Source organism: Dipodomys spectabilis, unplaced genomic scaffold (genome assembly GCF_019054845.1).
Source record: "Dipodomys spectabilis isolate Male_0828 unplaced genomic scaffold, ASM1905484v1 ptg000052l, whole genome shotgun sequence".
In the NCBI taxonomy this organism is placed as follows: Eukaryota; Metazoa; Chordata; class Mammalia; order Rodentia; family Heteromyidae; genus Dipodomys; species Dipodomys spectabilis.
Genome location: NW_024870729.1, coordinates 4,884,094 through 4,900,856, shown reverse-complemented (window position 1 = coordinate 4,900,856; position 16,763 = coordinate 4,884,094). Strand labels below are relative to the sequence as shown.

Here is a 16,763-nt window from a genome sequence, read left to right as displayed (position 1 = left end):
TAGTTATTTGGGGGAAGTCTTCAGTGAATGAAAGGAGATCTGTATGATTATTGAGATGACTGCTAATCTTGGGGAACATTTTGTTACAGTAATCCTGAAATAACTATTTTTGCCACTTCAAAGTACACAGGATATCTATTTCTGAAATAATAAAGATTCCAGCTGAATGGTGAAAAAAAAATATGTAAGCCTTTGGCTGGAGGCATGCCTTAAGCTGTAGAATGTCTACCCAGCATCCACAAACCCAGTATCTTCTCTCCCACAAAAAAAGAATATATGTCATTGGCACATACCTACAATGCCAGCATTCAGGATACAGGAGAATGACAAGTTTCAGGCTAGATTGAAGACTAGCCTGAAATGAGACCCTGTCTCAAAAAAAAAAAAAAAAAAAAAAAGAGAATTTGGGACTCGAGTTGAGAACATAGTTCAGCAGTAGGATGCTTGTCTAGTAATAATGATTATTAAGTAAGAAATCATAAATTCCAAGTGTAGAAAACTTCATAGATAATACATAATGCATTCTAATAACTCACAGAATTGATAAGATGATCTGTTTCTCGGGAATTCATTGCCTTAGAAATCCAATTATTAAAGTCATACAAACTGTAAATAAAAGACAATGGATTTTCTTTAATTAGACTTTTCAAAATATTTGTAAGTTAGATGGATATAAAATTAAGGCTTATATTCTACAATAATAAATTAAATATTAACATTCTGAAAGATTTTTATTAACATAAAAACAAAAATCTAAGCTAAGAACCAATGTTTCATGTATATAACCCAAGCTACTTGGGAGGCTGAAATAGGAAGGATCATAGTTACAGGCCAGCCCTGGCAGAAAAGTTCTTGAAACTCCTTCTCAATCTATAGCTGAATGATAGATAGCATGCACCTATCATTTTAGGTGCATTTTAGGTGCATTTTAGGTGGAACGCTGAGATTAAGAAGAAAGAACTTCCAGGCTAGCTTGAACAGAAAAGTCCAGGAAACTCCAATGGAAAATGGGAGTGGTCATCATAGCTACAGCCAGGAAAACTAAAATAAGAGTATCACAGTCTAGATGTGGGAAGGAAGCAACACCCTATCTTTGGTGCCCATGGTCACTAGTCATTTGGGGAAGGATGGGAATATATGCCTGGAATAGACACTTCTGACTTCTGCGGACCTCTCAGCAGAATATAAAATTTGTTCCACTGCACCATAAATCTGTCTTAATGGTCAAAAGATTAAGTAGCATGTTTTTTGTAATCAGCAAAAAACAAAACAAGAAAAAGAAGTTTTATCGAAGAAATAGATATGACAACTTCAAGGTCTAACATCCACATATGAGAGAAAACATGTTAACTTTTTCTAGAGCCGGGCACCAGTGGCTCACACCTGTAATCCTAGCTACTCAGGAAGCTGAGATCTGAGGATCGCGTTCAAAGCCAGCCCGAGCAGGAGAGTCCATGAGACTCTTATTTCCAATAAACCACTAGACAACCGGAAGTGGTGCTGTGGCTCAAGCGGTAGAGTGCTCGCCTTGAGCTGAAGAGCACAGTGACAGCACCCAAGCTGAGAGTTCAAGCCCCGTGACATACCAAAAAAAAACAACAAAGAACTTTTTCTGGAACCTAGCTTATTTCACTTTATATGCTATTAGTTTCATCCATTCCTTGTAAATGACATGTTATGATTTCCTTTTTTATGGCTGAAATTTATACATATATAAGAAAATATACATACATGTACATACATGTATATATATATATATATATAAAATATACCTCAAAGCACTAATATACCTCATAAAATATAAAACATATCTCAAAGCACTTCCAGTATTGGAAGATAAAAAAAAAAATAAAAAGTAAATCTTAGCCTGGCAAAAACAAAGCTATCCATATGTTTTGCATTAACTTTGCCACATTTAAATTACCCAGTACATAGATCTGCCCCTCTCTTGTCATTAAAAGCTTGTACAGATAAGACACTAGAATAATGAATCATCATTTGGCTTCACCAAATATCTACATGCAGCCAATCTTATTTCATTTATAGTTCTATTCTCTGCCTTTCATCTCTGCTGTGATTATTATAAAAAATCTCAGGCATCATATCATTTTATCTACATATATATCAGCATATATATCAGTATCATTAAAAGATAAAACTATTTTACATATAAACATAATCCATATATCAAATAATAGTTTAAAGATGAGCAATAAGTCCTTATTATGACCACATAGCCAGTTCAGTTTCCTTGTCTAACATTTTTATAGTTCTATTGCCAAAGTTAATATTCATACAAAATCCAGATAGTCAATCCGTCCATTTGTAATTTCTTTTCCTCACAACATAATTCTCATTTTGAGTTTATTTAGCATTGCTTATGTCATTGTCACATGAAAAATATTAAAACAGCTAAGGAAGGGCATAAAAAGTTGAGATAACTAGGAAAAAATTAAAACACTAATTCTCTTGTACATATGTGTTCTCCAAATGAAAGGGAGCTTCTTTATTCTTCCTTTTTTTCTGATTTAGATACTTCTGATTTAGATAGTGATTTAGTCCAGATACTTCTCTGGACTTTCTGCAGGTATTTTTGGAAAGCATTCAGGCAAGAAATAGAAAATAATCACACTGTCGTCAACAACAGCATATTGCACATAAACAAGAGAGGCAAAATCAAGTGCAAAGATTCTGCAGTGGGTAAAGACAGAATTTCTCCTCTTTGCAAGTGTTTGACCTCAGTTTGATGCCAGGATGAGCAGGAAAGACCATGAGACTCTTACCTCTAATTAACTATCACAAACCAAGAAGTGCAACTATGGCTCAAATGGTAGAGCTCTAGCTTTAAGCAAAAAAGTTCAGGGATGGTGCATAGACCAGTCTCAGGACTGGCACCAAAAAAAAAGTCATTTTAGCTACTCCATTTGGACAGAATAATGTTCAGAATAATGTTTGGTGGGTCAGACTACCCAGGTCATATTCTTCCCAATAACTTACCTCATCAAAAGCTTTAGGAAGGATATTGCAATGATGAATGCTAAACCAACAAGGAATGCAATAGTTACAGCTATGAAATAGGAAGAAAAACATTATCACCAAAAATGCCATCATAAGCATCAAAGTTCTTAGGTCATTACATTTATCAATGAAAATGAAAATAAATTTCAGAAAAGCTTAGATTTTTATGTTAGATTTCCTATGAACAATTAAGAATGCCCTTTATGAGGGAATCTTTATTACCTTTATTGTGAAATATACCAACCATACGAAAGGTACAGAGAACTGTATTTATCCACATATATCTATGACCCAGATTCCAGATCTATCAACATATTGTCACACTTGGGGCTGGGTTTTAGTTCAAGACATAGCACTTGCCTAACATTTGCAAAGTGCTGGGTTTGTTCTCCAGCCTGCAAAAACAAAATTAATTATCACTCTTCTTTCTCCTATTACTAGCCCTCTCCTCTTTTGGCTGACAGTGTGTGTGTGTGTGTGTGTGTGTGTGTGTGTGTGTGTGTGTGTGTGTGTGTGTGTGTGTGTGTGTGTGTGTGTGTGTGTGTGTGTGTGTGTGTCTGTGTGTGTGTGTGTGTCTGTGTGTGTGTGTGTGTCTGTGTGTGTGTCTGTGTGTGTGTCTGTGTGTGTGTCTGTGTGTGTCTGTGTCTGTGTGTCTGTGTCTGTGTCTGTCTGTCTATCTGTCTGTCTGTCTGTCTGTTCTGGACCTTGAACTCTGGGCATGGGCACTAGCCCTCTCCTCTTTTGGCTGACAGAGTGTGTGTGTCTCTGTGTATGTGTGTGTCTGTGTGTGTCTGTGTGTCTGTGTGTCTGTTTTGGAGCTTGAACTCTGGGCTTGGGCGCTGTCCCTAAGCTTTTATTTGCTCAAGGCTAGCATTCTACCACTTGAGCCACAGCTCTACTTCCTGGTTTTCTGGTACTTACTTGGAGATATGAATTTCAATGCTTTCCTGGGAGGGCTGGCTTTAAACAGTGATCCTCTGATCTCAGCCAACTAAACTGAGAGGATTACAGGCATGAGCCTCCAGCACCCAGGTCTAACTTATTTTAAATCCCAGGTATCATGCCCCTTCATCCCTACATACTTCATGATGTCATTCAAAAGACAAACTGACTTCATGTGTCTCCTGACTATATTGAGAATACCACATCACCCTGGTAGCATTACTAAAAATTGCAAAACTTCTACCCATTCATGAGAAAATATGAAACAAATATAAATCCAAGGACAACTTACAAAACAATTAGCCAAGATTATGAAAGACAGAGAAAGGCAGAGTTCTGACAACTAAATGGATTGAGGGACCCTGAATTTGATCATGGACCAGAAAAAAGACATTAAAAACATAACTGAGGAATTTAAATGTCTGGAGATCAGTACTGTATGAATGTTAACTTCCTGTCCTCAATAATATAACAAGATTATACAAATTGCATTACACTATCACACTAAGGGTATAAGAGAAATGCAGGATATTTGGGAACTTTTTGCAATTTTTCTGTAAACGTAAAACTATTTTACAACCACAATGTTGTACAAATTGAACAATCATTTGCTTTGATAATATGGAGGAGCTGAATGGTGAAAGCCTGAACCCCTAGTGTAAAATTCTTCTGTCAGATGGTTATTTGCCTATGTCAATTATTTCATCAGCAGTGGCAAATATCCTATCAATCTATCACTTTATTCATGAAATAATTCACTCACATTTAGGTACTTACACTAACCTGTTACAGTTAGAACAGGAAAAACAGAATATGCTAATATTATTCCTTTTTTTTCAATTTTATCTTTTTTTCATTTTGGGTTTGTTTTGTGGGATTTGTTTTGGTTTTTATTTTCTCTGTTTGCTTGTTTGTTTTTGCTCTTTTTGAGACAGGATCCTGTTATGTAGTCCAAGCTGTCCTAAAACTTGCTATATAACCCAGGCTACCATAAATTCAAGATCCTTCCTAAGTACTAGAATACAGGTATACAATATTGTTTTCAGCAAAATCTTTCAACTGATAGTTGATTTAAAATTCAACCTAGTCAAAATCAGGTGCTCTTGTCACCACCAGAGGCAATCAAAGTTCTTTTTAGTTTTATAACAATCCTTTGGATATTGCATTGAATTTGTAGATAGCTTTGGGCACTATTGCCATTTTCACGATGTTAATCCTTCCAATGCAGGAGCATGAAAGGTTTTTCCATGTCCTTAAATCTGCTTTAATTTCTTTTTTAGATTTTTTAAATTTTCATCACAAAGGTCCTTCACATCTTTGGTTAGGTTAATTCCTAGATATTTTAATTTTTTGAGGCTATTACAATGGAGTTGCTTTCCTAATTTCAATCTTACTCTTCTCATTGTTAGCATACAGAAAAGCTATCAATTTTAGGAGTTAATTCTATACCCTGCTACTTCACCAACATTTCAGTTCAGCTCAAGTAACTTGGGAGAGGAATCTATAGGGTGCTTTAAATATAGGATCATGTTATCTGCGAGGAGGGACAGTGTTACTTCTTTCCCTTTTTGGATCCCCTTTATGTTTTCTCTTGCCTTATTGCTCTTGCTAAGAATTCCAGTTCTATATTGAAGAAGAGTAGAGAGAGTGGACATCCTTGTCTCATTCCTGATTTTAGAGGAAATATTTTTGACTTTTCACCATTAACTTTAATGCTGGCTGTAGGTTTATCATATACACAGCCTTTATTATATTGAGGAATCCATATCCATTTATTATATTGATTATATGGATTCCTAGTCCTCCCAAAACACTCAAAAAACAACAACCAATTAATAAATGGCCTAAAGACTTAAAGAGAGACTTCTCAGAAGAAGGAAGAATGACCAATAAACACATGAACATCTCTAGCCATTCAACATATCTCTAGCCATAAAAGAAATGAAAATCAAAACAACATTGAGATTCCACCTCACTCCAGTTAGAATGGCCATTATCAAAAAAAATTAACAATAACAAATGCTGGCAGGGATGTAGTCAAAGGGGAACAGTACTACACTGTTGGTGGGAATATAAACTTGCTCAGCCACTCTGGAAAGGGATATGGAGGTTTCTCAAAAGACCAAACATATATGGAATCAGCCCAAATTCCCCTCAGTAGATGAATGGATCAAGAAAATGTGGTATATATACACCATGGAATTCTATGCTTCCATCAAAAAGAATGGCATTGCCCCATAAGTAAGGAAATGGGAAGACTTGCAAAAACTATATATTAAGCGAAGTAAACTAGACCTAAATAAACATAGGTTGCGTGATTTCCCTCATTTGTAGTAATTAGAATGTGCCTATAAATCTACAAGTAATCACAATGGATAGTAAAAGATAAAAAAAAATTACTTGGACATAAACAGAATTCTAAACATTCACACAGTGAGACCAAAAGAGGATATTCTTAGGAGAGGATCATAAAGGCTCAATAGCTATGTGCATATGATCATATAAAATAATGTTTATTGAAATCAACTCCAAGAAATTGAAACATGAGGCTTTTTTTTTCTTTTTTTCCTTTGTCAATTGTGGGCTTGAACTAAGGGTCTGGGCACTGTCCCTGAACCTCTTTGTGCTCAAGGATTACACTCTACCAATTGAGCCACAGCACTTCCAGTTTTTGAGTGGTTAATTGGAGATAGGAGTCTCACGGACTTTCTTGCCCAGGTTGGCTTTGAACCGCGATCCTCAGATCTCAGCCTCCTGAGTAGGTAGGATTACAGGCCTGAGCTGCTCTGGCGCCCAGCTTCATTCTTTTTCTAATGATTTAATTGTCCCCTATTGTGGTCCTTTACATTGACTCTTATATTCCTTTTAAATAACCTCAGGCTCCTTGTGACCAGTCTTTGTAACCACCCAGATTCACTATTAATTTCTGAAAGTCAACACACATAGTATTATCTGAAGGATGATGAAGAGTAACAGATTTTCTTCAGTGGGCTTCTTAGAGAAAAAAGAACCCTCCTTAACATAAAGGTCTATTGGTATAAGCCACACAGGGAATACATCTTAAAACCCAAACCAAGGATAGTTAAACACTAATTCTAGTTTCTTTCCACTGCATTAACCTTTTGATTTATTTGTACTTCACAATTAAATTTAATCAGAAATAAACTTATTAAAATACGTTAATATATCATATATTGCATTAGTATATTTTCTTAGTATATATCCATGACACAATAAAAACATTGTAACTGGAACTAGGAGTATAGCTCAGTGACAGAACATGTGCTTAACGTGTTCAAAGCCTTGAATTTGATCCTCACTACCAAAAGAAAATAATTATTACACTTATGCCATAACTAAATGATTTAAATAATCTATAATCTACATTTTAAACTATTTAAAATTTCATGAATTGCTTCATTTTGTAATACTTTATAACAAAAAAACAGAATTAAAGTGCATGTACATACGAAGGTTACTGTCAACCGGATTCTTATTAACTACAAGGTCACAGGTAATTTCACCTACTCCATTGCTGGTGTGCTTTACCAAGACAGAATAGTTTCCAAACTCTCCAAATTTGTATTCTAGCCTACAAAGAAAGGGTAAAATTAAGACAAATGGTTAGATTTTCAAAAAAAATATTGTCTTTGTTAATTGTCATATAGAATATTCATTCTTAGCTACAGATCAGGAAAGATAAAGACAAATATTTTAATGAGAAAAAATGTAGAAAAAAAAAAGCAAAGAGAAAAATACAGACTTCAATTAGTTCAAATCAAACCAGGCACAAACCTACAAATTTCTTTCTCTTCCAAGCTATCATTAATGTGTAGAATGGATCCATGCTGGGTACTAAGAGAGACAGCTGCGATGCTTGGCTTCCCTGGTTTTCCACCATGAGAAACATTTACCAGAAACTGAAACAAGCACTGTAAGATAAAAACGTAAGATTTTTTTGTTTTGTTTTGTTTTGTTTCCTAGAGGGTTTTCAGTGATGCTAGGGATCTAACCCAGGGCTTTACGCATTCTAAGCATGTGCTTTACCACTGAGCCATACCTCTAGCCCTGTTAGACATTTCTAAGTCTTACAGATTATATATATTTTTTTTTGGGGGGGGGGGGCGGTCCGGTCGTGGGCCTGGGCGCTGTCCCTCAGGTCTTCAGCTCAAAGCTAGCATTCTACCACTTGAGCCAGAGCGTCACTTCCGGCTTTTTTCTTTTTGCTTATGTAGTGCTGAGGAATCGAACTCAGGGCCTCATGCATGCAAGGCACGTGCTCTACCACTGAGCCACCTTCCCAGCCCCGTCTTACAGTATTTAAAGGACATGAGCACCCATCTGAATATCCTAACATGACTTTTTCTTCATACTCATAAAACTTTTAGATCTCAATAAGAGATAAAATTTACCAACTATTTTTTATTAAAATAATGACTGTCCAAATATAATTGAACTAATTTTATTCATATTTCACTAATAGATTACATTAAATCTTGAATCCTTATGTTTTACTAAAAAAATATTTAACAAGTAAACTTACAGAACTCTAATGTACATATTTACAATATTTGATGGATGCATAATATCTCATCAACTTCTTAATATGTATTTAGGATAAATTTCAAGGTTTTTGTTTTATCTTCTTGTTTTTTGTATTATAAAAATATTACTTTAAAAGATCAATAATACATGAGATTCTTACTTCTTTCTTTCCCAAAGGTAAACTTCCAAAAGTGAGATTACTAGATAAAATAAGCATTTCAGTAACTTCCATTATAAATGGCCAAATAGTATTCAAGTAAAATTAGAACAAGTTAATTCATCATAAGCTTTACCAGGATTTAAAATCATTTCCCTTTTGGTTTATTTACTAGGTATTTATAGCACTGCACTAAAAATGCAGTATGAATCAATAGACTAAATAAAGTCAGCATGTTGGGCTGGGAAGGTGGCTCAGTGGTAGAGCGCTTGCCTTGCATGCCTGAGGTCCTGGGTTTGATTCCTCAGCACCACATAAGCAAAAAGAAAAAAAGCCGGAAGTGGTGTTGTGGCTTAAGTGGTAGAGAGCTAGCCCTGAGCTGAAGAGCTGAGGGACAGCGCCCAGGCCCAGAGTTCAGGCCCTATGACTGGACCCAAAAAAATAATAATAATAAAGTCAGCATGTTTGATACTGTTTCCTACAGTGTGTGAACCATCAGTTATATCTCATGTTTTATTGAACATTATTAAAAATATGCTTTTCTATTGTGATATTTTTTACTACGTCAAATATTTCTGCATTCTAGTTTTTTTCCTTTTCATTTTCTTATATTTTGTTGTTTTTAAATTTTTATTTGAACATACTAATCTAATTTCACTTATTTCTTGTTACTTCATTAACTTAAAAATATTTTCATTCTTTTCCATTTTTTTTAAGTTGGTAGATTTTATTTTTCAAGTTGACTGTTTTTAGAGTGTGTGATAAATTGTTTACAAACCCTTAAAATATTACATAAATTCAACTTGGTGCCAGCGGTTCATGCCTGAAAATCGTAGCTACTCAAAAGGCTGAGATCTGAGGATCACAGTTCAAAGCCAGTCTGGAAAAGATATGGCAGGAAAGTCTGTGAGACTCATTTCCAATTAATCACAGTGCTGGAAGTGGCACTGTAGCTCAAGTGGTAGAGTGCTGGCCTTGAGCAAAAGAGTTCAGGGACAGTGCCCAGGCCCAGAGTTCAACTCCCAAGACTGGCAAAAAAAAATTACATAAATTCAATTTTACTTTTTTTTGTGCCAGTCCTGAAGCTTAAACTTAGGGCCCTGTCTTTGAGCTAGTGTTCTAGCTTGAGCTCCATTTATGGCTTTTTAGTAGCTAATTAGATATAAGAGTCTCATGGATTTTCCTGCATGTTCTGGCTTCAAACTATGATGCTCAGTGTTCGCTTAGGCAGCATATATACAAACTATGATGCTCATATCTCAGCCTCTTGAGTAGATTAACTGTACTTTTTATATTTATTTTGGTATGTTAGTTAAAAAGACCAAGGTCTTTTTTGGCTACAAAGTGACTGTAGCTTCATCATATATGTTATCTGCTACAGTAAGTCTCTGCATTGCCCAGTGTTTTGGGCCACCAGGAATCTTTGGCTCATTTACTTTTTCATGTGAAATCCAGAATTATTTATGCAGATTATACAAAACATTCTATAGCAATTGTGCTCAATATCTGAATAAACATAGGAAGTGCTACTGTTTTTCCTATGGTAATCGTCACCTCAGTACATTAACTATCTCTCCATTTAGCCTGTATGTTTCCTGTCAAAATTTTATCACTTCCTTTACACTGATGCCTACTGAAACTGTCACTAGTATAATCTTTGCATATGCTATTTATTCTGATAGAATTTTTAAAATTTGACATTGATATTGGCCTGTATTTCTCTCCATGTCTTTGCCAGGTTTTAAATTTAACAGCCCGCCGGGTGCCAGTGGCTCACGCTTGTAATCCTAGCTACTCAGGAGGCTGGCACCCCACCTATATTGCAGAAATCAAACAGCAAGTCCATTTCCTTTAGGGAGGCATGGGAGCTAGATTCATATAGGATAAGAATAATTTATTGAGGGGCTGGGAAGGTGGCTCAGTGGTAGAGCGCTTGCCTTGCATGCCTGAGGCCCTGGGTTCGATTCCTCAGCACCACATAAGCAAAATGAAAAAAGCCGGAAGTGGCGCTATGGCTCAAGTGGTAGAGCACTAGCCTTGAGCTGAAGAGCTGAGGGACAGCGCCCAGGCCCAGAGTTCAGGCCCCACAACCGGACCCAAAAAAAAAAAAAAAGAATAATTTATTGAAAGTTCCAAAAAATTAGGTGAAGAAATGTTATAACTTTTCCAATTTCATTATCTAGTTTTTATGTTCTCAATTTCTTGAGACAATTTTCATATTATATTTTAAGAAAATGGAAAAACTGGGCTGGGAAGGTGGCTCAGTGGCAGAGTGCTTGGCTTGCATGCATGAGGCCCTGAGTTCGATTCCTCAGCACCACATGAACAGAAAAAGTCAGAAGTGGTGTTGTGGCTCAAGTGGTGGAGCACTAGCCTTGAGCTGGGGGAGAGTGCCCAGGCCCAGAATTCAGGTGCCATGACCCACAAAAGTAAAAAAAGAAAGAAAGAAATAGAAAATGGAAAAACTAATTCCATAGCTGGCATAGGAGTGTATGACTATAATTCCAGCTATTCAGGAGACAGAGGCAGAAGGACCCTGAGTTCAAGGCCTGCCCTAGAAAATGTAGCAAGACCGATCTCAAGAAAAAAAAAAAAAAAAGATCATGCAATCGTTTCTAACATATTTATAAGATGATTTCTATGTTGCTCTGTATGTCCCTCCCCCCATGGTATAACCCATGCTTTCACTGTATTTGATGTTGGTATTATTTGTGGAGGAGAAGGGAAAAAACAAATCGTTTAACTAGGGATACAGGTGGAACCATTACAACAATGAGATGTCCAAGTCATTATGTCGAAAAATGAACTTTACAACTTTGGTGGGGGGTGGGGGGAGGATCAGGTGGGGGGAGGGCGGTGTATGGGAAGGGATGGAAAGGGGAAACAAAGAGGAGGCAAAAATGCTTGATAAGAAATGTACTTGTTATCTTGCCCCTGTAATTGTAACTCCTCTGTATGGTATTCTCACAATTAAAAAAAAAAAAAAAGAAAGAAAGAAAGAAAGAAAAAGCTGGGTGTGATGGCACAAGGCCATGTTCTAGCTCCGTGAGAGGCAGAGATCATGGTTTAAGTCCAGCTCAAACAAAAATGTTCACAACATTCAATCTCAATCAATGGAAAGGCATACTGTTGTGTGCCTATCATCACAGTGACATGAAAAAGCACAAGTAGGAGAATCATAATCCAGGCTAGTTCAGGCATAAAACAAGACTCTATCTCACTAATAACCAACCCAGAAAAGGGATTGGAGGAATGGTTCAAGTGGTAGACCACCTGTCTATCAAGCATGAGGCTCTCAGCCTAAACCCAGAAAATGACAAAAATAAAACCAAATAAAGAAATGACAGAAAAATGGACCTAATCCTCAGGCCCACCAAAAAAAAGAGAGAGAAGAGAAAAAGAAAAATTGCCAAAGATTGAAAACTAGGTCTCAAACTCATCTTCTCCTTCCTCAGCCTCCCAAAAGCTAGGATTATAGAAGTCTGCCATAACACCTACTATATTTTGAATCTCAAATTTATTACCTAATAAATTTCATTAATCTATTCACAATATAATTCTTTTAATTTCAGGTTATCTTGATCTTAATTTCAAATTTTCTCAAATATTATTGTTCCCTTAAATTTGTCAACTGTGTGACCTTTTAAAATATTATAACTCATATCTTCACTTATTTTTCTTTTATTGTTGTTTATATTTACATTGTTTGCCTTCCAAAACTTTGAGAGCACTTTGAACAGTTTTGCATTTCCCTTTTTCTTTCTGATTAGGAAAGAAGAATTCTGAGAAAGCTCCAAAAGGTGTAAATTCCCATGCTGTCACCTAACAGTTATGCAACCAGAAAAAAGTCACTATCTTTTACTTAATCTCAGAATTATTTATAAAATCTTCTCTACTGCATGGAAGTGGCGCTGTAGCTCAAGTGGTAGAGCGCTCGCCTTGAGCTGAAGAGCTGAGGGACAGCGCCCAGGCCCAGAGTTCAAGCCCCATGACCGACAAAAAAAAAAAAAAAAAAAAAAAAATCTTCTCTACTGCATTACCTCTCCATTGGATTGCTATAAGGATTAAATTAAGTATCCTAAGACATAGAACAAGCCCTCAGCTATAACAGTACCTGTGGCATTTATTATCAACTTTGTTAAAAATACTTAAAATATTTTCATAGTAATTACTTTGGCCTGGCCTCAATATTTTTCTATTAAATATTTAATGTTTGTATCATAGCTTTTATTGTGTTTGTTTTCTATTTGGCAGAGAAATGGGATTGCAAGATGTACAACTGTTTTTTTATAAATTCTATTATTCTTTTAGGTTTATAGGCAAAGACACTGAGGAACAGTGCACAAAAAATATTATATTCAAGGTTACAAAGTGACAGAGGAGTACTCCAATCTGGAATTTTGGCTATAAAATCCACACTTTTTAACTTTACCACTATTACTCTGTTACAGTCTGATGGAAGTATGTTATTTGTCTCTACATTTTCATTTTGTAGTTTCTACCATTGTTTTCTGTATTCTTTGGAGACACATAAATTTAGAGCCTTCTTATTTTGTATATTTAGTAAATATTTATTGTAAATATTTATGTAAATGCTAAAGCTTAACCGGTCCCTTACATTCCAACATCTACTTCATGTTCCAACATCTACTTCATCATAAAGTATCTATTATAATGGGGGTTTTTTTGGTAATGGGGCTTAAACTATGGGCCTGGGTGTTATCCCTGAGCTCTTCAGCTCAAGGAGAGCACTCTACCACTTGAACCACAGTGCCACTTTTGGTTTTCTGGTGGTTTACTAGAGATAAGAGTCTCAAAGACTTTCCTGCCTGGGCTGGCTTTGAACCACAATCCTCAGATCTCTGCCTCCTGAGTAGCTAGGATTACAGGCATGAGCCACCAGCATCTAGCTGATTTTTTTTTTCCCCCATACTGGGTTCAAACTGAGGGCTTTGTTCTAACTAGGAATATGCTCTACCATTCAGCAACACCTCCAGCCCTGTTTTCAGCTATGGTTACTTTTTAGATAGGGTCTTACTTTTGATTATATCTCCTCTAATTCTTATTTATTTTCTTAACCTGTCCAAGTGCAGGGAAAAGAGTTTTAGATTAGAGCAATAAGGACTGAATAAAACAAACTCCAAAGGAAATAAAACTGTGAATATACACACAATACATACACAATAACAATATTCAGACTTCCAGTAGACAGCCAAGTTTGTTTCTAGCAGTTCATTATGAATGAGTAGCAGAGCCTGATCCATCTTCAGTTCCACATGTTTGTTTTTTTCTAAATCTAATAAGAATTAGGAAGAAATGCAACTTAATAGTTTCCATATAATAATATAAGCTAAATTTTTCTTCATTTTACATATACAGATTAAAGCCCAAAAGAGTTTTGACCATGCCCATGAAAATTTTTCAGTGACATCACTGATCTGAACCAAAGTTGTTCAATTTCAAAACCCAAATATTCCTCAGCCATAATACCATATTGTGAACTCAAAAGCCTGGGCAGCTTGTTGGAAATGCAAAATTCTGCCCTTCTGAGTCACAGTAGACCTGTTTCCTATTACAAGGGCACCAATTTAATGGTGCTAATTTACCATGGTAACTGTGTTATTGTAGATACCCAAATCATGCTCTTCCTGCATGCCATAACAGCCCTGTAAAATAGTTCTTGCCTCAAGTCTATGGCTTCAGCATTCCAAGTAGCTAGGACTAAAGGTACATGCCACTATGAATCCAAAAAGGATCAAGGAACTTGTCCAAGGTCAGAATCTGCTAGCAGCCAGGATATAAACTGAGATAGCCAGCCAAATACACCTAACCTCTAGGTTACAAAGCTCCTTTAGCAGCTGAACAAAGATTAGCCTTTTAAATTTTTTCCTGACTTTTTTTTTTTTGGGGGGGGGGGGGGGGGGGTCCGGTCGTGGGGCCTGAACTCTGGGCCCGGGCGCTGTCCCTCAGCTCTTCAGCTCAAGGCTAGCGCTCTACCACTTGAGCCACAGTGCCACTTCCGGCTTTTTTCTTTTTGCTTATGTGGTGCTGAGGAATCGAACCCAGGGCCTCAGGCATGCAAGGCAAGCACTCTACCACTGAGCTACCTTCCCAGCCCTTTTTCCCGACTTTTTAACTTGACAAATATCTTAATTAATCATGAGCATGTGTAAACATGTTTTCCACCAATGTTTTCATGAGAATTGTTGAAATAGTTAATTTAACCCCAAAGGCTTTCTTAGGTATTTGCATTAAGTGTGTGTGTATGTGTGTGTGTGTGTGTGTGTGTGTGTGTGTGTGTGTGTACAGGACAGGTCCTGTACTGTCCCTTAATTTTTTTCGCTCAAGACAGGCACTCTTCCACTTGAGCCACAACTCCACCGAGATAAACTCAGAACTGCTTAGAACTGAAATTCTCTTACCTCAGCCTCCTGAGTAGCAAGGATTACAGGCATGAGCCAAAAGCACCATGTCCAATTTTTATTTTCCACCCTTTCCCCCGGTGAGCTCTGGGACAAAGTAAGTTGGGGATCACTGGATGAACTGCTTCTCCTGTCCCAGCTGCACAGTATTCAGCAGAGGCAGAAGCCCCCCAGCCGGCCTCCTGCCCTCTCCGGCCCTGGGGCAGTCCTCCTCCCCACAACACAAAGCTCAGGCAGTCAGGAAGTCCAGCCTCCACTTCTGAACGTTAATCGAAGAGGCGAGCGTGGTAGTTCCCCAAAGACACCTCGGGCAGCCCTCCGCTGCCACCTCTCACCCCTGGACGCCATTTGCGCGGGATTTAATCCCAGTACAGACCAAGGGCCGCGAGTTCTACTCCGCCACGTTCCCTGCCGACCAGACCTAGGGGAAAGGCCTGCATTTTTGTGCTGCATACTAGATGAAAGTCAGTTTTGCAGCGATCGAGTAACGAGTGTCTAGATTAAAGGCTTCTCTCCACGGAAGACGCGGCCGGAGGGCAGCCCAGCCCCGGCGCCTTCCTCTCCACACAGCCAGTGCGCCTGGGCCTTCACCGCGGGGTGGGGGGAACGGGGCAGGGGCCACTCTCTCCCTGCCAAGAGGACTGCAGCCGGAAGCGCCTAGGCCAGGCGGCCAGGACTGCAGCGGTTCAGGCTGGAGGCGGAGCGCTCAGGCTCAGCATCCCAGGCCCCCGAGTCTTTCCCAGCAGGGAATTGCCGCGAGAAGACACGGAGTGGGCGGGACTGTGCTCACCCGGCTGCCGGGAGGGAGGGGAGAGAAGGCGGCAGCAGTCTGGTGCGCACTCACAAAGCTCCAGAGGGGGCAGCCAGGAGAGCGCTCACCAGGCTGGGGGGGGGGAGGGGGCGGGGGGGGGGGCGGAGCTCAGCGCTCTCTAGGCTCCGGGGAGCCTGGGGGGGGGGGGGGGGGGGCACTGGCAACCGGGCCTGCGCTTACCTGGCTCCCAGGAGTCGCCAGGGGCAAGCATTGTGGCACTCAATACCGACGCCAGAAGCAGCAGCACGGCCAGCACCGGGCCTGCGACCCGCGCCACACTCATCCCTACGTCCGGAGCCTGCTTCGCCTGTGCTTCTGGACCGCTGCGCCCGGCTCTGAGGCCTCTCCACTGCTGTGGACCACGTGCTCGACATCTCCTCCCCCTCATACATCATCACTGCCTCCGCCTGAGGTGCCCGAGGGAGAGGCCCGGGAATCCCGGCTCCAGTGACTGGAGCTGGGCCCTCACAGGGCAGCGCAGTACGAAGGAGGGGCCTGGTGGCCTGCCTTTGAGGAAGCTGAGCCAGAGCTCTGGCACCGGATCTGTGCTTCCTACCCAGAACCACCTCACACACACACGCAATTGTTTTTTAAAGAGAAGCAAAGAAAAATCTACTCTCATGAGCAAACCGTGTTTCTTCTCTAGAGAAGAGAAATATCTAGAAGAGAAGCCTTTACTCCCCAATCCTTTTCAGGTTTCCTAAGCAACCTTTGCTAAATCCCTGCTCTTGTCATTCATCATACCGGTAAGAGTTTAGAGTCCTCTAGAAAACGCCATGGTAAACAAGACTACATAGTCCCCTCCCCTGTGCCTCTCCTTATCCAAAATGCATTAAAAGCTACCTTGTGTTGCCAATCCCGCATGAGT

At 38.9% G+C, this 16,763-nt stretch overlaps 1 protein-coding gene across 1 annotated transcript in view; it reads right to left on the bottom strand.

Moving 5' to 3' along the window:
* The window catches only part of Hgsnat (heparan-alpha-glucosaminide N-acetyltransferase), a 52,035-nt gene extending 35,758 nt beyond the window's left edge, over window positions 1-16,277 (bottom strand). The window contains exons 1-6 of the mRNA XM_042679460.1: window positions 16,076-16,277; window positions 13,843-13,958; window positions 7,756-7,892; window positions 7,431-7,552; window positions 2,998-3,067; window positions 537-606 (exon numbers count right to left, since the gene is read on the bottom strand). Of these exons, the coding sequence (XP_042535394.1) occupies window positions 537-606; window positions 2,998-3,067; window positions 7,431-7,552; window positions 7,756-7,892; window positions 13,843-13,958; window positions 16,076-16,178 (618 nt within the window). The 5' untranslated portion in view covers window positions 16,179-16,277. The remainder of the gene's footprint in view (window positions 1-536; window positions 607-2,997; window positions 3,068-7,430; window positions 7,553-7,755; window positions 7,893-13,842; window positions 13,959-16,075) is intronic.
* Between the last annotated feature and the right edge of the window lie 486 nt (window positions 16,278-16,763).